Here is a 17565-nt window from a genome sequence, read left to right as displayed (position 1 = left end):
CTGTAAAGGTGAGAAGCATATGCAGGCCAGTAAGTCAGTTTGAAGGTAGTATACTCACTTGTTCCTACTTCATAAGGCCTTGAATTGTGTACTGAGGAAAATTAAGAGAGGAGAGCTTAATTTAAAGGAGAAATAGTTCATAAATTTAAGTTACATATCAGAGTATCTTAGTTTATGATTCTCAATTTCTAGTGTAAGTGAAGCATCGAGGAAGAGAGTATGAGTGAAATAAGTGAAAAACTTGGGTCTGTAACTTGGAATCTGTCATTTAGCCTTAAATCAGAACTCATTGAAGTCAGAAGAAGTTTTTGGATTAAGTCTTGTACTATGAAGGCAGAAGTGAATTGTGCTGCAGCAACATCACTAACATTTTCTTCATTTGAAAAGAAATGGAAATCTGTTTAAACAGTAGTTTACAACTACTTCAGACTTTCCTGGAAGAACTTAGAGTATGTCCAAAATGATGTGAAATAAATATTTACAAGGTGTACATATTTAAACCCACAATGTTTAGTGTTCTGTTTGGGTCTTTCATCAAATCTTAAGAACAAATACAATGAGATGTTTTTTGATTGAGGTAGATCCTTTGTTTCAAAAGGCTGAAATATATAAGTAGAACCACTAACTACCAAAGTAGGATAAACTTCCCTCTGTTTCCTGCTTCTTAATTAGAAAAGTCTCAGAAGAGAAAATGTAAATTATGTTTTGGGGCTTGACATAACAAGTGGCATGCTGGTGGCATGACTTCTGGAATTAGTATGTTAGCAGTAGCATGGAGTTAGAGTTTGTTATCCTTTCTGTGAACATTCTTAATGTTATCAGCCCCTAACATAACTTTAGTACTTTCTGGTTTATAGCCCCCTCCACTGCCATTTGTCCTGTCACTTTCTCTCTTCGCCCTCTGTGCCCGCTGTGTGTCTGTTAAGCTCTTCTGTCTTTACCCATGATGTTTTTTTCTATTTATACGATTATACAGTAGTTGTTCTTTGCATCTTGTGCTCAAAAAATCTGTATGTGACGTTGTTTAGACAAGTGAAGTTTTTATTCTTCTTTCGGAAAATCAACCCAAAGTCATGGTATGACTTTGTAAGAAGCTGCAGCTACTTGTTACACTTGATAACCCTCTGATGAATCTGTCCTCCTGATAAGAAACTCATCTGTCTCTTTTGGCTGTTACTGAGTCTTAACAAGTTTTGCTTCAGTGACTTAGATGAAAGGTAACTTGAGGAACTACTCAACAAACTATGAAGATGGCTTTAGGGAGGCAGAAAAAACCTGTGGATAACTGCTCTTTTAAATGAGTGACAGATTATGTGGGTGGCAGCAACTAATGAAATACTCTTTGTCTCTTCACAGTCAGTACCTTGAAAATTACTTATGGATGAATTATTCTCCAGAGGTGTCCAGTAAGGCATATTTAATGTCAATCTGCTGTATGGTGAATGAGAAGTTCAGAGAGAATGTCCCTGCGTGGGAGGTAACTGATTTCAATTACCGCTGGAATTTGATCTGCAAGTTGCAGCTTTTGCGATGTGCTTGCTTGTAATGACAGTAGGTGGCAGATCTTGTAGTGATAAAAGGAAATGGTTCCTCAGCTGGAGTATCTCATATGCTGTTTTAAACTGTATGTTCTTTTTGGAGAAAGGACTGGACAGATGAAAAATAACTTGATTCCTCCCAGTGCACAAGTCCTTTATTCTACTAGGAGATGCCATACATTATCACCAGCATTTGGTTTTTTGGCACTTAACAAAAGTTGGGTATTTACAGAGAAGTTCTTGCTCTTATATTGAAGGGGAAAAAAAGGATTTTTTAAATCTATGGATATAAGAAGGCACCACTGGAACATATTTTTCAATAATGTCGTACTTAAAACCTGTGAATGCAGTTTTCTAGCTTTTTTGCGTTATACTAAAATGATCTCTTATTCTGCTCTTGTGTAGACTACTTGGTTGTTTTTTTGTTGGGTTTTGATGTTTGTTTGGTTTTTTGTTTGTTTGTTTTTAATAATAGGTTTAGAAATGTTTGTGTTTGTACAAACAGTCCATCTCTCGCAAACCACCTCAACAATGTGAGCCTAGTTAGACATTGTATGGAAGTGTTATTTCAGAAGCACATTTACTTCAGTACTAGTTCCACAACTTCAGTGCTGGCAAAGCACAAAGGATTACTAACTGGCCCATATGATGTCTGTCTTTTTTTGTTCTGGCATATGTCCTAGATGCAGAGTGACAGGTGTGTGTTACCTTTCAAGCACCTTAGTTAAATTTGTTATTTGGTACATGGCTACCCTCGTAAAGAAAGTGTTTTGTCTTGATGATTATTTAGTTTACCTTTTTCCTTCTGAGGCAGCTGAATGGAAGTTCCATTAAATAAAACTCTGGTGGTTTTTACCTGCTCACTTTTTGTAGATCACTTAGAGCTGCCGTAGTTTTAGCCAAAATCTACTGATTGTCTTCTAATGTAGGACATTTTACAGTATTTCTGTGCAGTCACCAATTGAACATTCCCACAACACAATCCACTCCACTTGCACTTCTTGTTAAGTTTGTCCTGTGCGTCACCTGTGTGAGACTATGCAGAAGGTGTAGTGTGAGTATCCCAAGCCAGGAGGATATCATTAGTCTGTTTTGCTAATGCTGCCTGGTCAGAATAAATGAAAAGAGGAAAACAAATTCTTTCTTTTATAGATTTAAATGGATTTAGGGAACTTAAGCTATGTTATGTGAAAAGATTGAAATTATTTGTATCAATCAAAATCAACTTCCTCTTCTATTCCCAGACATTCAAAAAAAAGCCAGAACACTTTCCTTTCTTTTTCAAACGAATACTGGAAGCATCGCTGGTTGAAAATGAGAGTGAGTACTCTCTGCATGAACAGACAGTCCTGCTGCTTTTCCTTGATCACTGCTTCAATAGTTTGGTATGTTAAAAGTGACTTCCAGTGTATTTGTGCTGTTCTGTGTTAATAGCAGTTTGAGTAATTTCTTCTTACAAGGCAGGTGAAACAAAATTCCCATTTCAGGAAAGACAGTAATGGGGGGACTTTTACCTGTTGTTTTGACTCTTACTTTATCTCTCTCATCACCTTTGCCTTTCTCTGACACAAGGTCATAGGAGAGACTTGAAATTGAAGCATTAGCACTTAGACAATTTAGGGGCACAATTGAATATAAATTTTCTTGTTAAAAATGGTGCTTTAAAAATTATGTATTTATATTTGTAAAGTTACTTTACACTTGAAGCAGATGGCTTACTATTTGCTCTTACTATTGCACAAAAATTATTTCCATTGGCTACTGAGAAAGACTGTGTTTTTCACTTTTGAAACCAGACTATCTGCATTTCTCCTGAGTTAGTTTTAAGAAAGCATTGGACCAATTTGTATTCTCAATCTACAGTTCAAAAAGCTTTAAAGATCCTAAATAGCAAGCAGGGAGAATAATTTATAATTATCTCTTGTATGAAGCAGTGCTCCGTAACCTCTCTTGTTACTGGGCTTTTTCTTTACTTACGTTGCATATGGGATGTATTATTCAAAGTTGGGGTCTGCACAAATAAGAACAAAATTCTCGCAGACAAAACAATTTAGAATGTGAATTATTTGATTTTGGAATTAGAAATGGTTATGGGAGGCAGTAATCATCCTGAACTTTTTGTGTAAAGTTTTTTGAGGTAATATTTTTCTGTAGTGTCCGTGGTACAATGCATCTGCATTTTAAATAGTTTGATAGTGACTCTGGAATCCTTCTTGTAGAGCACATTTCTCATATAACATGATAGAGAGGTCAGTGAAAAATTGCTCGTAAAAACCCTACTGCTATTACAAGCTGCCCTTATTTATGAAAGGCAGAATGGAATAGTCACAGTAGTGTTTTAAGTGAAGAGCACTGAAGTTTCAAGTTTCAGAATGCTGAAAATGGAGCATTTGTCCATGAAAATATACTTAAGATGTTAATGGAAGTTTTTCAGCAGCTTAGGAAACAAGGAAAACTTTGTGGATGCAGATCACAGGCAGAGTTGGAGAGAGCACATTTGAATTGACAGAGAAAATTATCTATTTCAGATAATGGGAAAAGTGTAGATGAAGTGAGAGAAACTTGTTAAATTAAAGGCCTTAGGAGAGAAAGTATAGAATAAAAACAAGTAGAGAAGACACAGTAGGGAAACAGTTCAAGAATAAGAATCGACTGAAGAAGGAACATCACTTCTCAACAGCTTCTGTGCTAAAAATACTTGCACGGATTGGGCCCCTGCTGAAGTGTTAAGAACTGACAGACTCCATGAAAAGAACCTCAACTATAAAGATGTTACTGGGTAGTGCAGTTTCCTGTTAGGAAATTGTGAAGTCTAAGAGAACAACTTAGTTTTGTCAGATGGTAATGTAACATTGATTTATTTTGTAAGACAGGTACATCAGAAAACATAAGAATTTTAAAAAAGCATTTTTTGTCTTTAACTTTCTAACAGGAAGTGGACTTGATCAGAGGTCAGGTGCAGCAGCTCATTTCCCTACCGATGTGGATGGCTCTACAACCTGTAAGCATAACTCTGTAAACTGACAGAGCAATATTCTAGGCATTATCCAAGTCTTATAAAGTGAATTCTTGTGGAATACTGTTAAGGAATTCTAATATTTACAGCATTGTTATGGAATTACATTTTTATGTGCTTTGTAAAATTCTTCTTTGTTTGTTGCCAATTTCCATGTAATAATAATTTTTATGTAGTTTTTATTAAAACTAAGCCTTTTTGCTTATAGCTTCTTCACACTATAGTTTGTAGACAAGACCGTGAGGACACAGGGACTAGGCAATGGAGCTGACATCTAGCCATAGCTAGACTCTCTGTAGCAGTATTACATTCTTGTTTTAGAATGATACTTACTGAGAATAGTCTGAGACAGTTATTTATTTCAGTTTGGTATGTATTTTTTTCTTTTTTAATGAAAATTATCTCTCATGAAAACAAGGATTCTTGGTGACTGCATAACATTTTAACATTTCAGAATCGACTGGAACATGAGCTGAAAAAGACACCAAAACTAAGAAAATTCTGGAATCTAATTAAGAAAAATGATGCAAAAATGGATGAAGAGGCAAGAATGCAGTATGTTACAGAAACATTTTTTTCCTGTTAAATCCAAAGCCCTTATTACTTTCACTGTGTTTTAGCTAAAATAAATTGTTTCAGTAGAAAAAGTTTTTTTAAAAAGTGTGAAGATGGCAAAGAAGGATTGATCATATGGTCTCTTGAAAGCGGTTTTGTTTTCAGTAGTCTTTATGCAAAATACTGTTACAGATCTTTGTATTTTCTTTGATTAGTGAATTTGTGATACCAAATCTTAGAGCTATTGGATGAAAGCATAAAAGAATATTCATGTAGTTACTCATTTTTGTCCATGACCTTTAGCAAATGTTTCTCTTCTAAGCATATAGCTTATGAAAATATTTGAATAAATCTGCATGTAGCTCACCAAAATTAAATGTTCCAATGGTTTTTTGTTGCAATGCGGTAAGGTGTAGGTGGTGACAAAGTTCCATTTGACACAGTAAGAAGCATGGGTTGGTAATCAGTTCTGTGCCTAAAAATGTAGGCTTCTGTTCTGTCTGCCTGAGTGCAAAGTTACCATCTAAACAGTTTGTGTTTCAAAGCAACCTGCTACCATTGTAAAAATTTTGAAGCAACTAACTCTGTATTAGTGAAAGCTACAATGTACTTCTAGTCTACATATAAGGAGTATTAATTCGTTTGTCGTATGTCTGATTTTAGAGCGTATCGGGAGAGAAGATTTCTTTCACAGCTCATTCAGAAATTCATTTCTGTGCTGAAGACGATACCTGTCTCGGGTAACTGTGGTTCTTGTGTTACTTTGTTGTCTGGTAACCTCTAAGTTCTTTTCTGTTGCTGAAGTCCTTAGGATATCAACCTGAGGTTGAGACCTTATTCAGATGGAGTTTTAGTGAAATATATGCCTGCCTGCATGGATTTCATATCAAAATTAGTATTCAAATCTGTATATACTTTAAAAGTAAAATAACAGAAAGCTTCTTTAAACGTCCTTCTATTCAGTACGGACTTAGTAAAAACAATATTTCTGGGAACTGATATTCCTTATTGTATGCTCAGAGCATTAAAGCATTTCATACATACTTAGATACCTTTTTAAATAGGTGATATAAATGCGTATCATAAGTCTCTGTTCTGTTAGTACTGTTGATATACAGTAAGAACAAAAGCCTAAGTGAAGTGAAATTCTGTAAGATTTGACTGCAGTTGATTTATAAGTTATTGTGACAAGCAAAATTATATGCTCGCCTGATTTAGAAAGGAAAAGTGTTTGTATATGAAGATGTTAGCCTTTTAACAAAACAGGGTTATTATGCTCTAAGCACAGCACAGTTTGGGTGAAATCACTTCCCAGAGTTCTGCTTTTGCTGTTAAACTCTTGGCAAACTTCAACTCTTACCTGAGCTGTAAGAGGAAATTTTGTGTATTGTGGCTTCCTCAGAAAGGATACTTATACCCTCAGTTTTCCTAATTATGCAAGATCTGTTTTAGGAAGATTTATTTTAACAGTTCCTTTGGAGGCTTTAGGAATTAGGTAGTTAGAGCAGACCTGGTTTGTGTTTTGACATGATTCTGAAGACCTCTTAGTAGTCACCACTGAGTACCTTTGAAGATGGTCAAGGCCTTTTGCACACATCTTGATTGCAGCTTTTAAATGTGTGTTTTTGAGTACCCAGCCTTAAAAGTTCTTAACAAGCTTAATGGGCCATTGATATCCTGTGGAAGAATGCATTTTTGCATGTCACGTGTGAGGTTTTCTCAAAGTTGATAAAATCACTCCTGAAACTCTGGTTCTGTTCCTCTCTTTCATTGCTATATCCAGAAGAATTTTGAGCATAAGAAAGGATTGTTTCAGAAAGAGAAGAATGTGTTAGTTAGCTTTTAAAAAGATTAAAAAGTTAATACTGTTCTATTTGTAGCACTTATTACATTTTTGAAGAATAGTTCAAGTGTAAGTATATTGTGGTGTGGATTAATTTTTAAAAAATTGTTTCTTCTATCTAGGTCCTATTTCTATGGACAAAGTTCATTATTGTGAAAGGTTTATTGAACTCATGCTAGACCTCGAGGTGAGTTAATAAATTGTTTCAGCCTGTTTCCAGGTGTACTTTTCTAGGCCTTTAATGCATAAAGTCATTATTACAGCATTATTCCCAATAGCAAGTGTTACGTCTCAGCTGTGCATATGGTTCCTTAATACTGATTTTCCATCTATAAATAGGAGGTTGTAGCAGTGCATCTGCATTAGGAACTGGCCAGTAATGTTTATAAGCCAGATGAATTATTAGACAAAAATAGGCTGCTAAAGTGCTCAGTGAAGAGGACTTTGTTAATTGGAGTAGTGGTAATAATTCTGGCAATTGATTAAAGTGTGTGATACTTAAGTCTGCTAGGAATAACTGAATTGTTCTTCCCAATCATAACACATCAGTTAAAGTGTCTTTTGTCTTGTAGGTTTAAATCCCAGAAAGCAGCAGTAGTTCTGAAATGCAAACTATTTCTGTGTTGACTAGAGTTCATGATTTAGAAATAACAGGTCTAGTGATGGAGCTTTGTTACAGGGTCATAGGGGGCGAAGCAAAGTTTTGTGAAATTTTTCAGTGCGTACTGAGTAAGGGAGACAATTTTAAGCATCACAGTACCAGTATTAAAAGTAAAAGGCATTAATTTATAGTTTCTCACATGAGTAGATATTTATTTAGAATAACTTCAAGACGTTCTGAAATAAAAGAGAGTTTTCTGAAACAGTAGTCACAGGGAACTTTAAAATGGTTTGATCTTGTCTAACTCTTGTCTAACTGTCCTCTGTAAATCGCTTAAGTAGTCTGTGCTTGTAGTTGCAATAGAATGAATAAACTAAAACTTGTTGTTTTATATATATAATATGTATATAATATGCTCTTACAGAGAAAATATGTATTTAAAAGCAAACTAAAATCTGTCAGCCAGAATACTTTAGAGGCAGTACATGTGTAGTGTACATGTGTTGGTTCTTGCTAGGTATTACAGAAAGGTTAGAATTCAGACAGGTTATGAAATCTGTTTAATTGACTGGAACAAGGAAAAGTGAAATTAGCTGTAGATCCAGGTCTTTCTGCCTTTCTAACGTTTACTGTGTTAATGGGCTCGTTTACTTATGTTGAAGCCTTTTTTAGTATAGCACTGTTTCATGTTACACTATATACACTGCCATCAAAACTTGGTGATTTGATAATTTGAAAGTAATGATTCCATGGAGAGTTCTTATGGTTTTCTAGGTTTGTTTTTTGTAATTATTGTGCAGAATAATCAACATTTTCTACTACAGATTCTTCTCTTTTCTGCATCTTAGTTCTAATACCATTTTGATGCTTTTTGGCTTTCTGAATTCAGTCTGTAGAAAGTTGTGTATTGCTCTATGCTGATTAAAAGTTGCAACATACAGCAGCTTGAGCTATTTACACTGAGAAGAAATGATGACTTTTTTTTTTAAGATTTGAAAAATTGATAGTTTAACTTGAGTCTTGCAAAGAATAGAAGATACCATATTTTGAAGAAACAGTTTGCAGTTTTAGAAAGATAAGCTAAAAGTTAGTATAAAAACCAAACACTTAAAACAGTGTTGAAGCAGTTTGACGTATCTTTTGTAGCACACAGTCATATAGACACTTAGTAGTAGAATAATTGCTGTATTTAATTTCTTTTTTACTGGCAGGATGAATTCTCACTAATGGCAAGTTTGTGCCGTGCTCCCAGTCACATAAAAGGCTGTGTTGTTAGCAGCTTACCTACATAAAACCAGTGTCTTGGCATACATAAATGCTGCTTTAAGAAGAGAACCTCTGTTAGGGTATTAGATATGCAAATAACTGTAGCAATATATCTTAATATACCTTCTTGAAATGGAAAATTCTGAAAAGCCAGGATTTCTTACCTTTTGAAGAGTTGCTGGTATTAACGTGAGGTTGTTTACCACAGGCTTTGCTTCCCACACGGCGCTGGTTCAATACAGTGTTGGATGACTCCCATCTGGTTGTTCACTGTTACCTGTCTAGTCTTGCTAAAAGAGAGAAAGAGGGTCACCTCTTCTGCCAGGTGAGATACAAAGTTGTTAAAAAAAACTTTTTCATGCACTGTGTTCCTGAATGCCACAATTGTTTTGTTTTGTATTTATTTGTTGAAGATAAACTTTTCTCCTGGATGCAAACTACATTTTTATTTATATCAGACAGTAGTTCTTTCTTACATTTACTTAAGTGTGTGACTGCTCTTATATTTCATAGAACGATTTGGGCTGGAAGGAACCTTGAAGATGATTCACTTCCAACCCTTCTGCCATGGTCAGGGACACTTTCCACTAGACCAGGTTACTCAGAACCCTGTCCAACCTGGTCTTGAACACCTCCAGGGATGGGGCATCCACAACCTCTGTGGGCAACCTGTTCCAGTGCCTCACCACCCTCTCAGTAAAAAATTTCTTCCTAGTATCTGATCTAAACCTACCCTCCTTCATCTTAACTCCATTCCCCCTTGTTCTATCAGTACATGCCCTCTGAAAAGTCCCTCTCCAACAGCGTTGTAGCCCCCTTTAGGTACCGTAAAGGCTTGTATAAGGTCTCTCTAGAGCCTTCTCTTCTTCAGACTAAACAGCCCCAACTCTCTCAACCTGTTGTAGGAGAGGTGCTCCAGCCCTGTAGCCAAGTCTTCTGGACTTGTTCTAGCAGGTCCACATTCTTCTTGTGTTGGAGGCCCCAGAGTTGGATGCAGTACTTCAACTGGGGTCTCACAAGATATTTTTGGTTCTGTTCTTGAAAAGTTCTTAAAAGTACAATGTAAAAAGCAGTGCAGCTTCTCGCATGCTTAACTGCACACATAGCAGAAGTTGTCACCAATGCATTCTTGTGTTCTTCATTTTTACTTCAGACTGTTTGGTGGTGCAACTGTTTTTCACTACTGTTCTTCAGTTTACTCAGTCATAGCTAGTATATTGTTTTTTATGGCAGGATCTGAAGATCTCTCCCCTTTCCTTCATGTCAGCTGCTTTTCTGGCTGCTTGCTATCCCCCATCTCGGGCAGTTGTTCATTTTCTTTGACGGTCAGTATTGATGAAACAAAAAACCAGCAGCACATCTGAATAATTTTCTTCTTCCAAGTTAAATAATCTCATTGAGAGGTACGATGAATTTCAGAGCTGCCATCAGAGAGGGCAGGAGGGAGCAAGACTTTTCCTGTTTGGTAGCAGCAAGCTGTAAGTTGGATTCAGTGACTTAGTGAGCCTCTGGCTAGATGATCTTCATGTGATTACTTTCAGTTTCAAGTTCTAGTATATAAAAAACCCATATTGGTTGTGGACTATACTGTAATTTCAATGACTTGCAGATGAGATACATAACCAAAATTATTTTGTGCATCAGCCAAGTATAAAATTTACATACCACCCCTTAGTCCCTTTCTACTAGAACTCTGAGGAGCTTTTGTGTGTGCATTTGTCCTCTTAAATTGTGGTTTTGTTTGTAGTAGAATATCTCTTATTGTTAATCCACTAATTTATATTGATGTCTCAGCTTTTAGATATGCTTAAATTCTACACTGGCTTTGAAATCAATGATCAGACTGGAAATGCTTTGACAGAGAATGAGATGACAACAATTCACTACGACAGAATTACTTCTCTACAGGTAGGCAGATGATGAAGTGCTTATGGGAGGGAAAGGATTTGGTTTTGTTTTTCTAGTCTAATTTGCGTCTGGAATATGCACAAGGATATTTCCCAAATCAAACCTCTTATTTTCCCTGTTGAATTACAGGAATAGTTTTATCTTGCCTGCCTGTCATATCGAGTGTGGTGGGCGTGACTATGACTAAATAATATGCTCTAGCAAAACATCACCACTTTGGACTTGAAGTTATCAAGATGAACTGTGAATGCTGTAGGAACTTGCAGTGGTGCAGTAGGTGGCAGCATTTCTTCAAGATCAGTGGGCATGTGGCAACAGTGGTCCCCTTGTACAGAAGAGACAAAATAAATTCACATATGCTTTTCAGAACTTTTCTGTCAGTTTTAACAAATGCTTAAGAAAATGGGTAAATTACACTTGTTCTTTGTTTTTCTTAATTGCCTGTAAAGCTACGTGCCTGCTCCATTATATCTCCAGTAACAGACCTGATAGAAAGGTGTGTAAGGAAAAGATACTGTGTCAGAAATCCAGGAGTAACGAATAAGTGGTGTTAAGGAAAATGGAGATTGCATTGGCTTTTCTTTCTTTGCTGGTAGCATCTCTACAGGGTGGTACATATTATGAATCAGAAGAAGCTATGCTTTTGTCTGAACATTTAAACTGTTACTAAATTGTTTCATTATGTTTACATCCAATTTTTGTGAATGGATCTTTTGTAGAGAGCCGCATTTGCACATTTCCCGGAGTTATATGACTTTGCACTCTCAAATGTAGCTGCAGTAGATACTCGTGATGCACTGGTGAAGTTATTTGGACCCCTTAGGTAAGTTATCAAATTGAAATTGTAATTCTGTGTTTTCATTGTAATTTAACAAATTTCTAGCCTTTTTCTTTCTGGCTTCTCGTGCGTTCTCACATGACTTAATAGTTCCGAGTCGTCATGGTGCCTTTACATCTCCTGAAATAGGGAGACAGGGAGAGTTTGAGTCCACTAGTAGTGAAAAATAACTTTAGTTTTGTTCTTTCTAATTAATGTGAGAAAGAACTAATGTTCTGGAAAATAAGCTAGTTGCCTAAAGTAGTTGTAGTAGTAATTAACTTGCAGTAGTTAACCTCTAAGCTGTTCAGTTTATTTTTTCTTACTTTGTTCTGTACAAGAACTACAACAGAAATCATAAAATTATGCCCCTGTTTTAACTGTACTTTATTGTAAATGCTGTAAGTAAAAGGTGAGCAGTATGTATTTTGTCAAAGGCAATGTGCGCTTTGTTGTTTGGTTCTGTTTCGGGTACCAGTCTTGAAACAATAGAAAGCATTCATACCTTGCTCTGTTTATTGTAGTTGAGAGGTTCAGCTTACAAATTACACTCAAACTTCACTTAAAAGACTGATCCATAAATGTTGGTCTCTGAACAAAATAGATAGTTGGAGTTTTTTTAAGCTGCAGCAAGTGCTCTCCCTGGTTTCAGTTTAAGTGATGGAGGCTTTTCTTTCCTTTTCCTGTGCAGCTCCAACGTTCTCCACCAGGTGGCGTCGTACCTGTGCCTCCTGCCGCCCCTGGCCGAAGGGGAAGAGACGACCTACGAGAAGGAGTTTCTGCTGGAGTTGCTGGTAAAGGCAGAGTTAATGCTGCTTGTGTTTTACTTTTGAAAACTCGTCTAAATTCAGCAACTATACTTCAGTAAAGTAGTCATTTAGGGCATTTTGCTGAAGCACCTGTGAACTGCAGCAGTTTTACAGCAGTAAATGGCACACTAAGATGGGGTTTAAAACCATATAAATTAAATATTTGAAAATACCTATTTATATATAGTTTCCATGACAAACTAATATGTGTGTATTTGGTGTAATTGTGAAGGTCAGTCAGGAGAGTCTTAGCAGTACTTTTGAGTTCTGGAAAAGTTTGCTCTTTATTTAGCAACCTTTTTGTCCCATTTAAAAAAATCTGCTTAACTAGATCTAGGTGTTCAGTACATGTTTAAGCCTCAAACCCATTTGAAATGCTGTTTGTCCTGCATCATTTTCTTTGATACCTTGGATATCCAAGGTATACCAATATTACTGTAGGTTTCTGATCTGATTTTAGTATTAAAATGGCATAGCTGTTTTTAAAATCTGTTTAAAAAGCTTATTTTGGGGTTGTTGATTTCTTAAAAAGTTGTTCACATGGTTTTCTAAGATTTAGATGGTAGTGATATGATACCTGTGGATGCCATGGAGAGATACTTGTTTAGATTATAACATTGGATGGATTGTTTTTGTCCCAAAGGGAGAATAAAGATGAACTGTTGCTGAATGAGCAGTATTAGTTAGCTATTGCTCATATGTTTAATGGAAAGCAAAGTAAGTTTTATTTGAGGTTCATTCTCTGCTAAGCCTTGACTGAATATTTTCGGTTCTGTTGTGCCATTTCTGGTCTGCCAAATAGCCAAATGATTGTTTGACTCTAGAACTATAACCAACAGTTGGACCATGTGTTTGTTTTCTTCTGATGTCACTGTGTGCATTTAGTTATATTTATATTAAAATGTTTAATTAAAAAAACATTAGAAGAGAAAATACAAGTGACCATCAGCAGTCTTGCAGATTAATATGTGTGTTTCAAAAGTAACTTTATTATTCCTTTTTGACTTAGAGTTTGAAATGCATTCTTTCTTTAGGTTTCCCGTCATGAGCGACGAATATCTCAAATTCAGCAACTCAACCAGATGCCTCTTTATCCCACAGAGAAGATTATTTGGGATGAAAATATTGTACCAACTGAATATTATTCTGGAGAAGGTACGATTAGTATTTCAGTAAATGCTGAACACAATGGTGAATGCTGCATAAAAAAGGCAGTTCTGATGTCATATATTTATTCTGTCCAAGAAACTTATACTCAGTACTTGGTGCCTTCCAGTGTCCTAAAGACAGGTTTTTTTTTTCAGTTGTGAATCAGGAACTCTGAGATTAAATTGTTAGCAATTACGTAGTGGATTTAAAGACAAATAAAACTGCGTTTACACAAAGACGTTCATTTGCCTCTGGATAACAGGTGTGCTATACTACCAGCTGAGGAACAAGTAGTTACTGTAAGGTGAAACAGGTTGAAAACAGCAACAGAAAAGCTGCTGTCTGTTCTTTGCTCTTAAGTGTAAGGGTGGGAAAAGGGTGTCAATGAGAGGAAATTAACACTCATTATCTTACTCATATTTCAAGGTAAAAGTGTGCACATAGTCACTGAAAGGCAGTGTATACACTCTAAATTCAGAATCTAATGTTCTTGCTCAATGTGCTTATGATAAAGGAAACGGTGTAGGTATTGCAAACAAGGAATTATGTGATTTTAAGCTTTGCAATATACAGCACATATATTTTTGTCTAGCTGCTTTTAAAAACTGTTGTTTTAATGCAGATCATGAGAAATTTCACTAGGACTGTGAAAAATTTAATTTGGAGTTAATATGGAAATTATGTATAGCAGTGTAAATCTTCAAAGAGATATACATGCATATATATATACACATATATACATATATATAGATAGATAGATATACATGAAATATATAGCATAAAGCATGTTTCAGGTTTTAGCAGCAACTATCCCATACCCTTCTTCATGTAGTTTTGATTCAGAGGGTTTTTGGGGTAGGTATAAACTTGAAGTTCAGCTGCTTAGCATAAATTAGGTTTTTTGGATGAATTCTCTATGAAGCAAATATTAATGAGAAGAAAGAGATGACCCCTTTAGATAGGCAGAGTTATAGGCAACAAACAGATTTGATACAAATGTTGTCTAGAGACCTGTCTCCAAGAGGAGATAAAGTACTTATGTTTAGTATGGTGAAGGTAGTTAAAAGCTGATTTGGATTCTTCTGAAGTCTGGATCTTCTAAGTCTGATGATGATGTTTAACCTTTAAAAAAAAAGAAAAAGAAAACAACCAACAAGAAAGAGACAGCACCCCTTTCCAAAAAAAACCCAAACCAAAGAAAGTAAACAAACCTCCTAATCCAGGGAGATTGCTGTAATTTCTAGGAAATTAATATATAAACCAGGTATGTTCTTTAATTCTGTTTTTTATTTCACTGAACAGCACATAGGTTATTCTAATGCTCCGTAACATTCTGATACATAAATACAAGCCAGAGTAGCTTTACTGTCATCCAGACTGTGTTGGAAGGCTGACTTTGCATTTCAAGCACTCTGTGTTTGTTTGATTAGTCAAATATATTAATTGCAATAAATGTGTTAAAGCAGAGGAGGAACGGAAGGGAGGAGGAGAAAGAGCAGCTCATCGCACCTGTTTCTGTGCTGTGTTGTGACTTTTTAGTAATGCGTTAAAGTCATTTTTTCAATGATGAAATGTAATTTTTGCAATAGCAGCGGTTGCTGGTGGAAGCATTTCCTCCCATGGTGAACTCTTGCAATTATCGTATTGATGGCACTATAGTGAAGTACTTCTGATGCTGTTGAACTGTTACAAATATTTCTCTATTTTGCTTCTCTTAGTTTAGTTTACACTTTCTCTTTGTAATTTCCTTGTATTCTCCAGTACTGGTTTCAAACAAGGCAGTTTTGCTATTGTGGTCTTGAAAGTTTTTTTGTGTTCTTAAAACTAGCTTGATTACTTTGGTCTAAAACTTAAGTAACAGTAATTTAAGCCAAGAAGGATAGGAATTTTGTTTGGGGTTTTTTTTTTTTTTTTAGAAAATAAGAGAATAATTATTGTGCAGCCTAAAAGAGGTGTTGCTTCACGTCCTGTCCTTTGTGCACATAACTAGGACGGGGTTTGTTACTTGGTGTTGGGAAATGTGTTAAAGTATTTTATCACCATCAGTCTTTCCAGAATAGAAATTACTGTGTTCTGTCACCTTTCTTCACTGCTGTTGTATCTCAGTGCATGTGAAAGCCAATATGTAGTACATATACCAGTGAAAGGTTTCAACAATAATATTTCAAGTTGCAAAAGCGTGATTCTTTCGCAGATCTGAAATGTAGGTTTTCAAACTGAAATATTAGCCCTGTGATGTTAAATGAGTAACTTACAAGAATTTTTCTTGTGGAAAATTCGCATCTAAGTCTGCCCTAAAAAGATTGCAAGCTTCAGGACCTGTCTAGGAGTTCTAATACTCCTTGTGTAATTAGATTTAATCTTCCTGTATTTTTCATTCTCATAAAAACCCTAAAACATTAACAGAAACTTTTGAAAAGAGTTGTGTATTAAAATTTGATGTCTTGACTTTAAACTTTTTTCTACATTAATGGTTTTCGTGGCTTCTAATAAACATAAAGCATGGGAATTGGAGAACTGTTGGATATTGCATGGGTTTTTGTAGTTAATGAGCCTTTTTCATCACTACTTAATGCTAGCTTAATTGTTGCATTCCCAAAGTACCATTACTTTGCCCTGCATTTGATTTTCATAAAATCAGTTTTGTTGTAGTCTGAATACAGGCATGGATTTAATATTTAAATATGTCACTGTATTACTGCTAGTAGGATGACAATTCCTTCAATATTGTGCAGGTTAATTTAGAGAGAACCTGAAAAATATGTACTTTCTAGAGGCATATATTGATAAAGAGTAATTCTTAGAATCTTGCAGGATAACAACTATGGCAGTTATAGTACAATGCATGTATGTATGAATTCACAGAAACATTGTAATAATTCATCTTTTTTGTGTTTGTTCATCAAATACCTCTCCCCTTCCACCCTTAAACCCTTAGGCTGTCTTGCACTTCCCAAATTGAATCTACAGTTTCTGACTCTTCATGACTACCTGCTGAGGAACTTCAATCTTTTCCGCTTAGAGTCTACCTATGAAATCAGACAGGACATTGAAGATAGTGTCAGTAGGATGAAGCCATGGTAATGTTTATTAACTGGTGCAAACCAGTCAGTTCAATTCTAATCAAAGTGCATTCCAGAATGAATAACCAATATTGTGTGTATACTAAATACATATTGATTTCTGTGCTTAAAATTGTTACACACATATTATGTTTTATACTTACTCCTTCTGTAAGGTATTGCCATCCCAAGGGATAACATTTTGAGGATATGTAGATATGTTAAAGGCAGTATGCTGGATGCCAGCAACCAACCTTTGTCATGTTAAGATGGATTAGTTTAGTTTTCCATGAGTACTAAACCTTGGCTGACATTACAAAATATGGAAACTTGCCATCAAGTCCTCTGATTTGTGAGAGAGGTTCCTGACTATTCTTGAATTTGCCATCTGCCACATTTTAATCCTCTTTAGATTTCAAGGGTTCATTTGGTGTGATATCTTCTACACTCAGTAGTTGCATTTTGTTACCTTCCCTTTTTCTTCTGTCTCTGAGAGTTGTTTTGTTGGGTTTTTTTTGTTTGGTTGGTTGTTTTTTTTATACTGCTAGCATAAGCTGCCTTTGTTTCTTGAAATATAAGTTTGTGTTATGCATCAGTTCTAAAATGCAGGATTATGTGAATCTAATTCAGTAGCATGTGAAATTAAGAATTCTGCTTTTGTCTTAGAACTTATTATGAGGTAAATTGTTTCCCACTTTAGAAAAAGAACTGAATATGTTATCAGATAATGACTAACAAAACTTTGGGGTTTATTTCTTAGGTTATCGGAATACGGAGGTGTGGTCTTTGGTGGATGGGCTAGGATGGCACAACCCATTGTGTCTTTTACGGTGGTGGAGGTGGCAAAGCCCAATATTGGTGAAAACTGGCCCATGCGAGTAAGAGCAGATGTTACAATTAATTTGAATGTCCGAGATAACATCAAAGATGAATGGGAAGGTACTTATGTTCTTTGAAGAAAAGTGCTTAAAATAGGTGCTCATCAAAATGCATTTTGATGT

The 17565-nt window shown here is 35.7% G+C and overlaps 1 protein-coding gene across 1 annotated transcript in view; it reads left to right on the top strand.

The window, feature by feature from the left end:
- The window catches only part of AQR (aquarius intron-binding spliceosomal factor), a 49399-nt gene that overhangs the window by 2930 nt on the left and 28904 nt on the right, over positions 1-17565 (top strand). The window contains 13 exon segments of the mRNA XM_027879271.1: positions 1325-1477; positions 2783-2923; positions 4471-4539; positions 5009-5109; positions 5773-5849; positions 7075-7139; positions 9028-9144; positions 10614-10727; positions 11447-11550; positions 12236-12338; positions 13388-13508; positions 16441-16582; positions 17325-17503. Coding sequence (XP_027735072.1) covers positions 1325-1477; positions 2783-2923; positions 4471-4539; positions 5009-5109; positions 5773-5849; positions 7075-7139; positions 9028-9144; positions 10614-10727; positions 11447-11550; positions 12236-12338; positions 13388-13508; positions 16441-16582; positions 17325-17503 — 1486 coding nt within the window.

Source organism: Empidonax traillii, unplaced genomic scaffold (assembly GCF_003031625.1).
Source record: "Empidonax traillii isolate 1590-97213 ecotype Southwest subspecies unplaced genomic scaffold, ASM303162v1 scaffold53:size2875158, whole genome shotgun sequence".
Lineage (NCBI taxonomy): Eukaryota > Metazoa > Chordata > Aves > Passeriformes > Tyrannidae > Empidonax > Empidonax traillii.
Note: the sequence above shows the minus strand (reverse complement) of the source record. Positions and strands in the feature narration are given on the sequence as shown.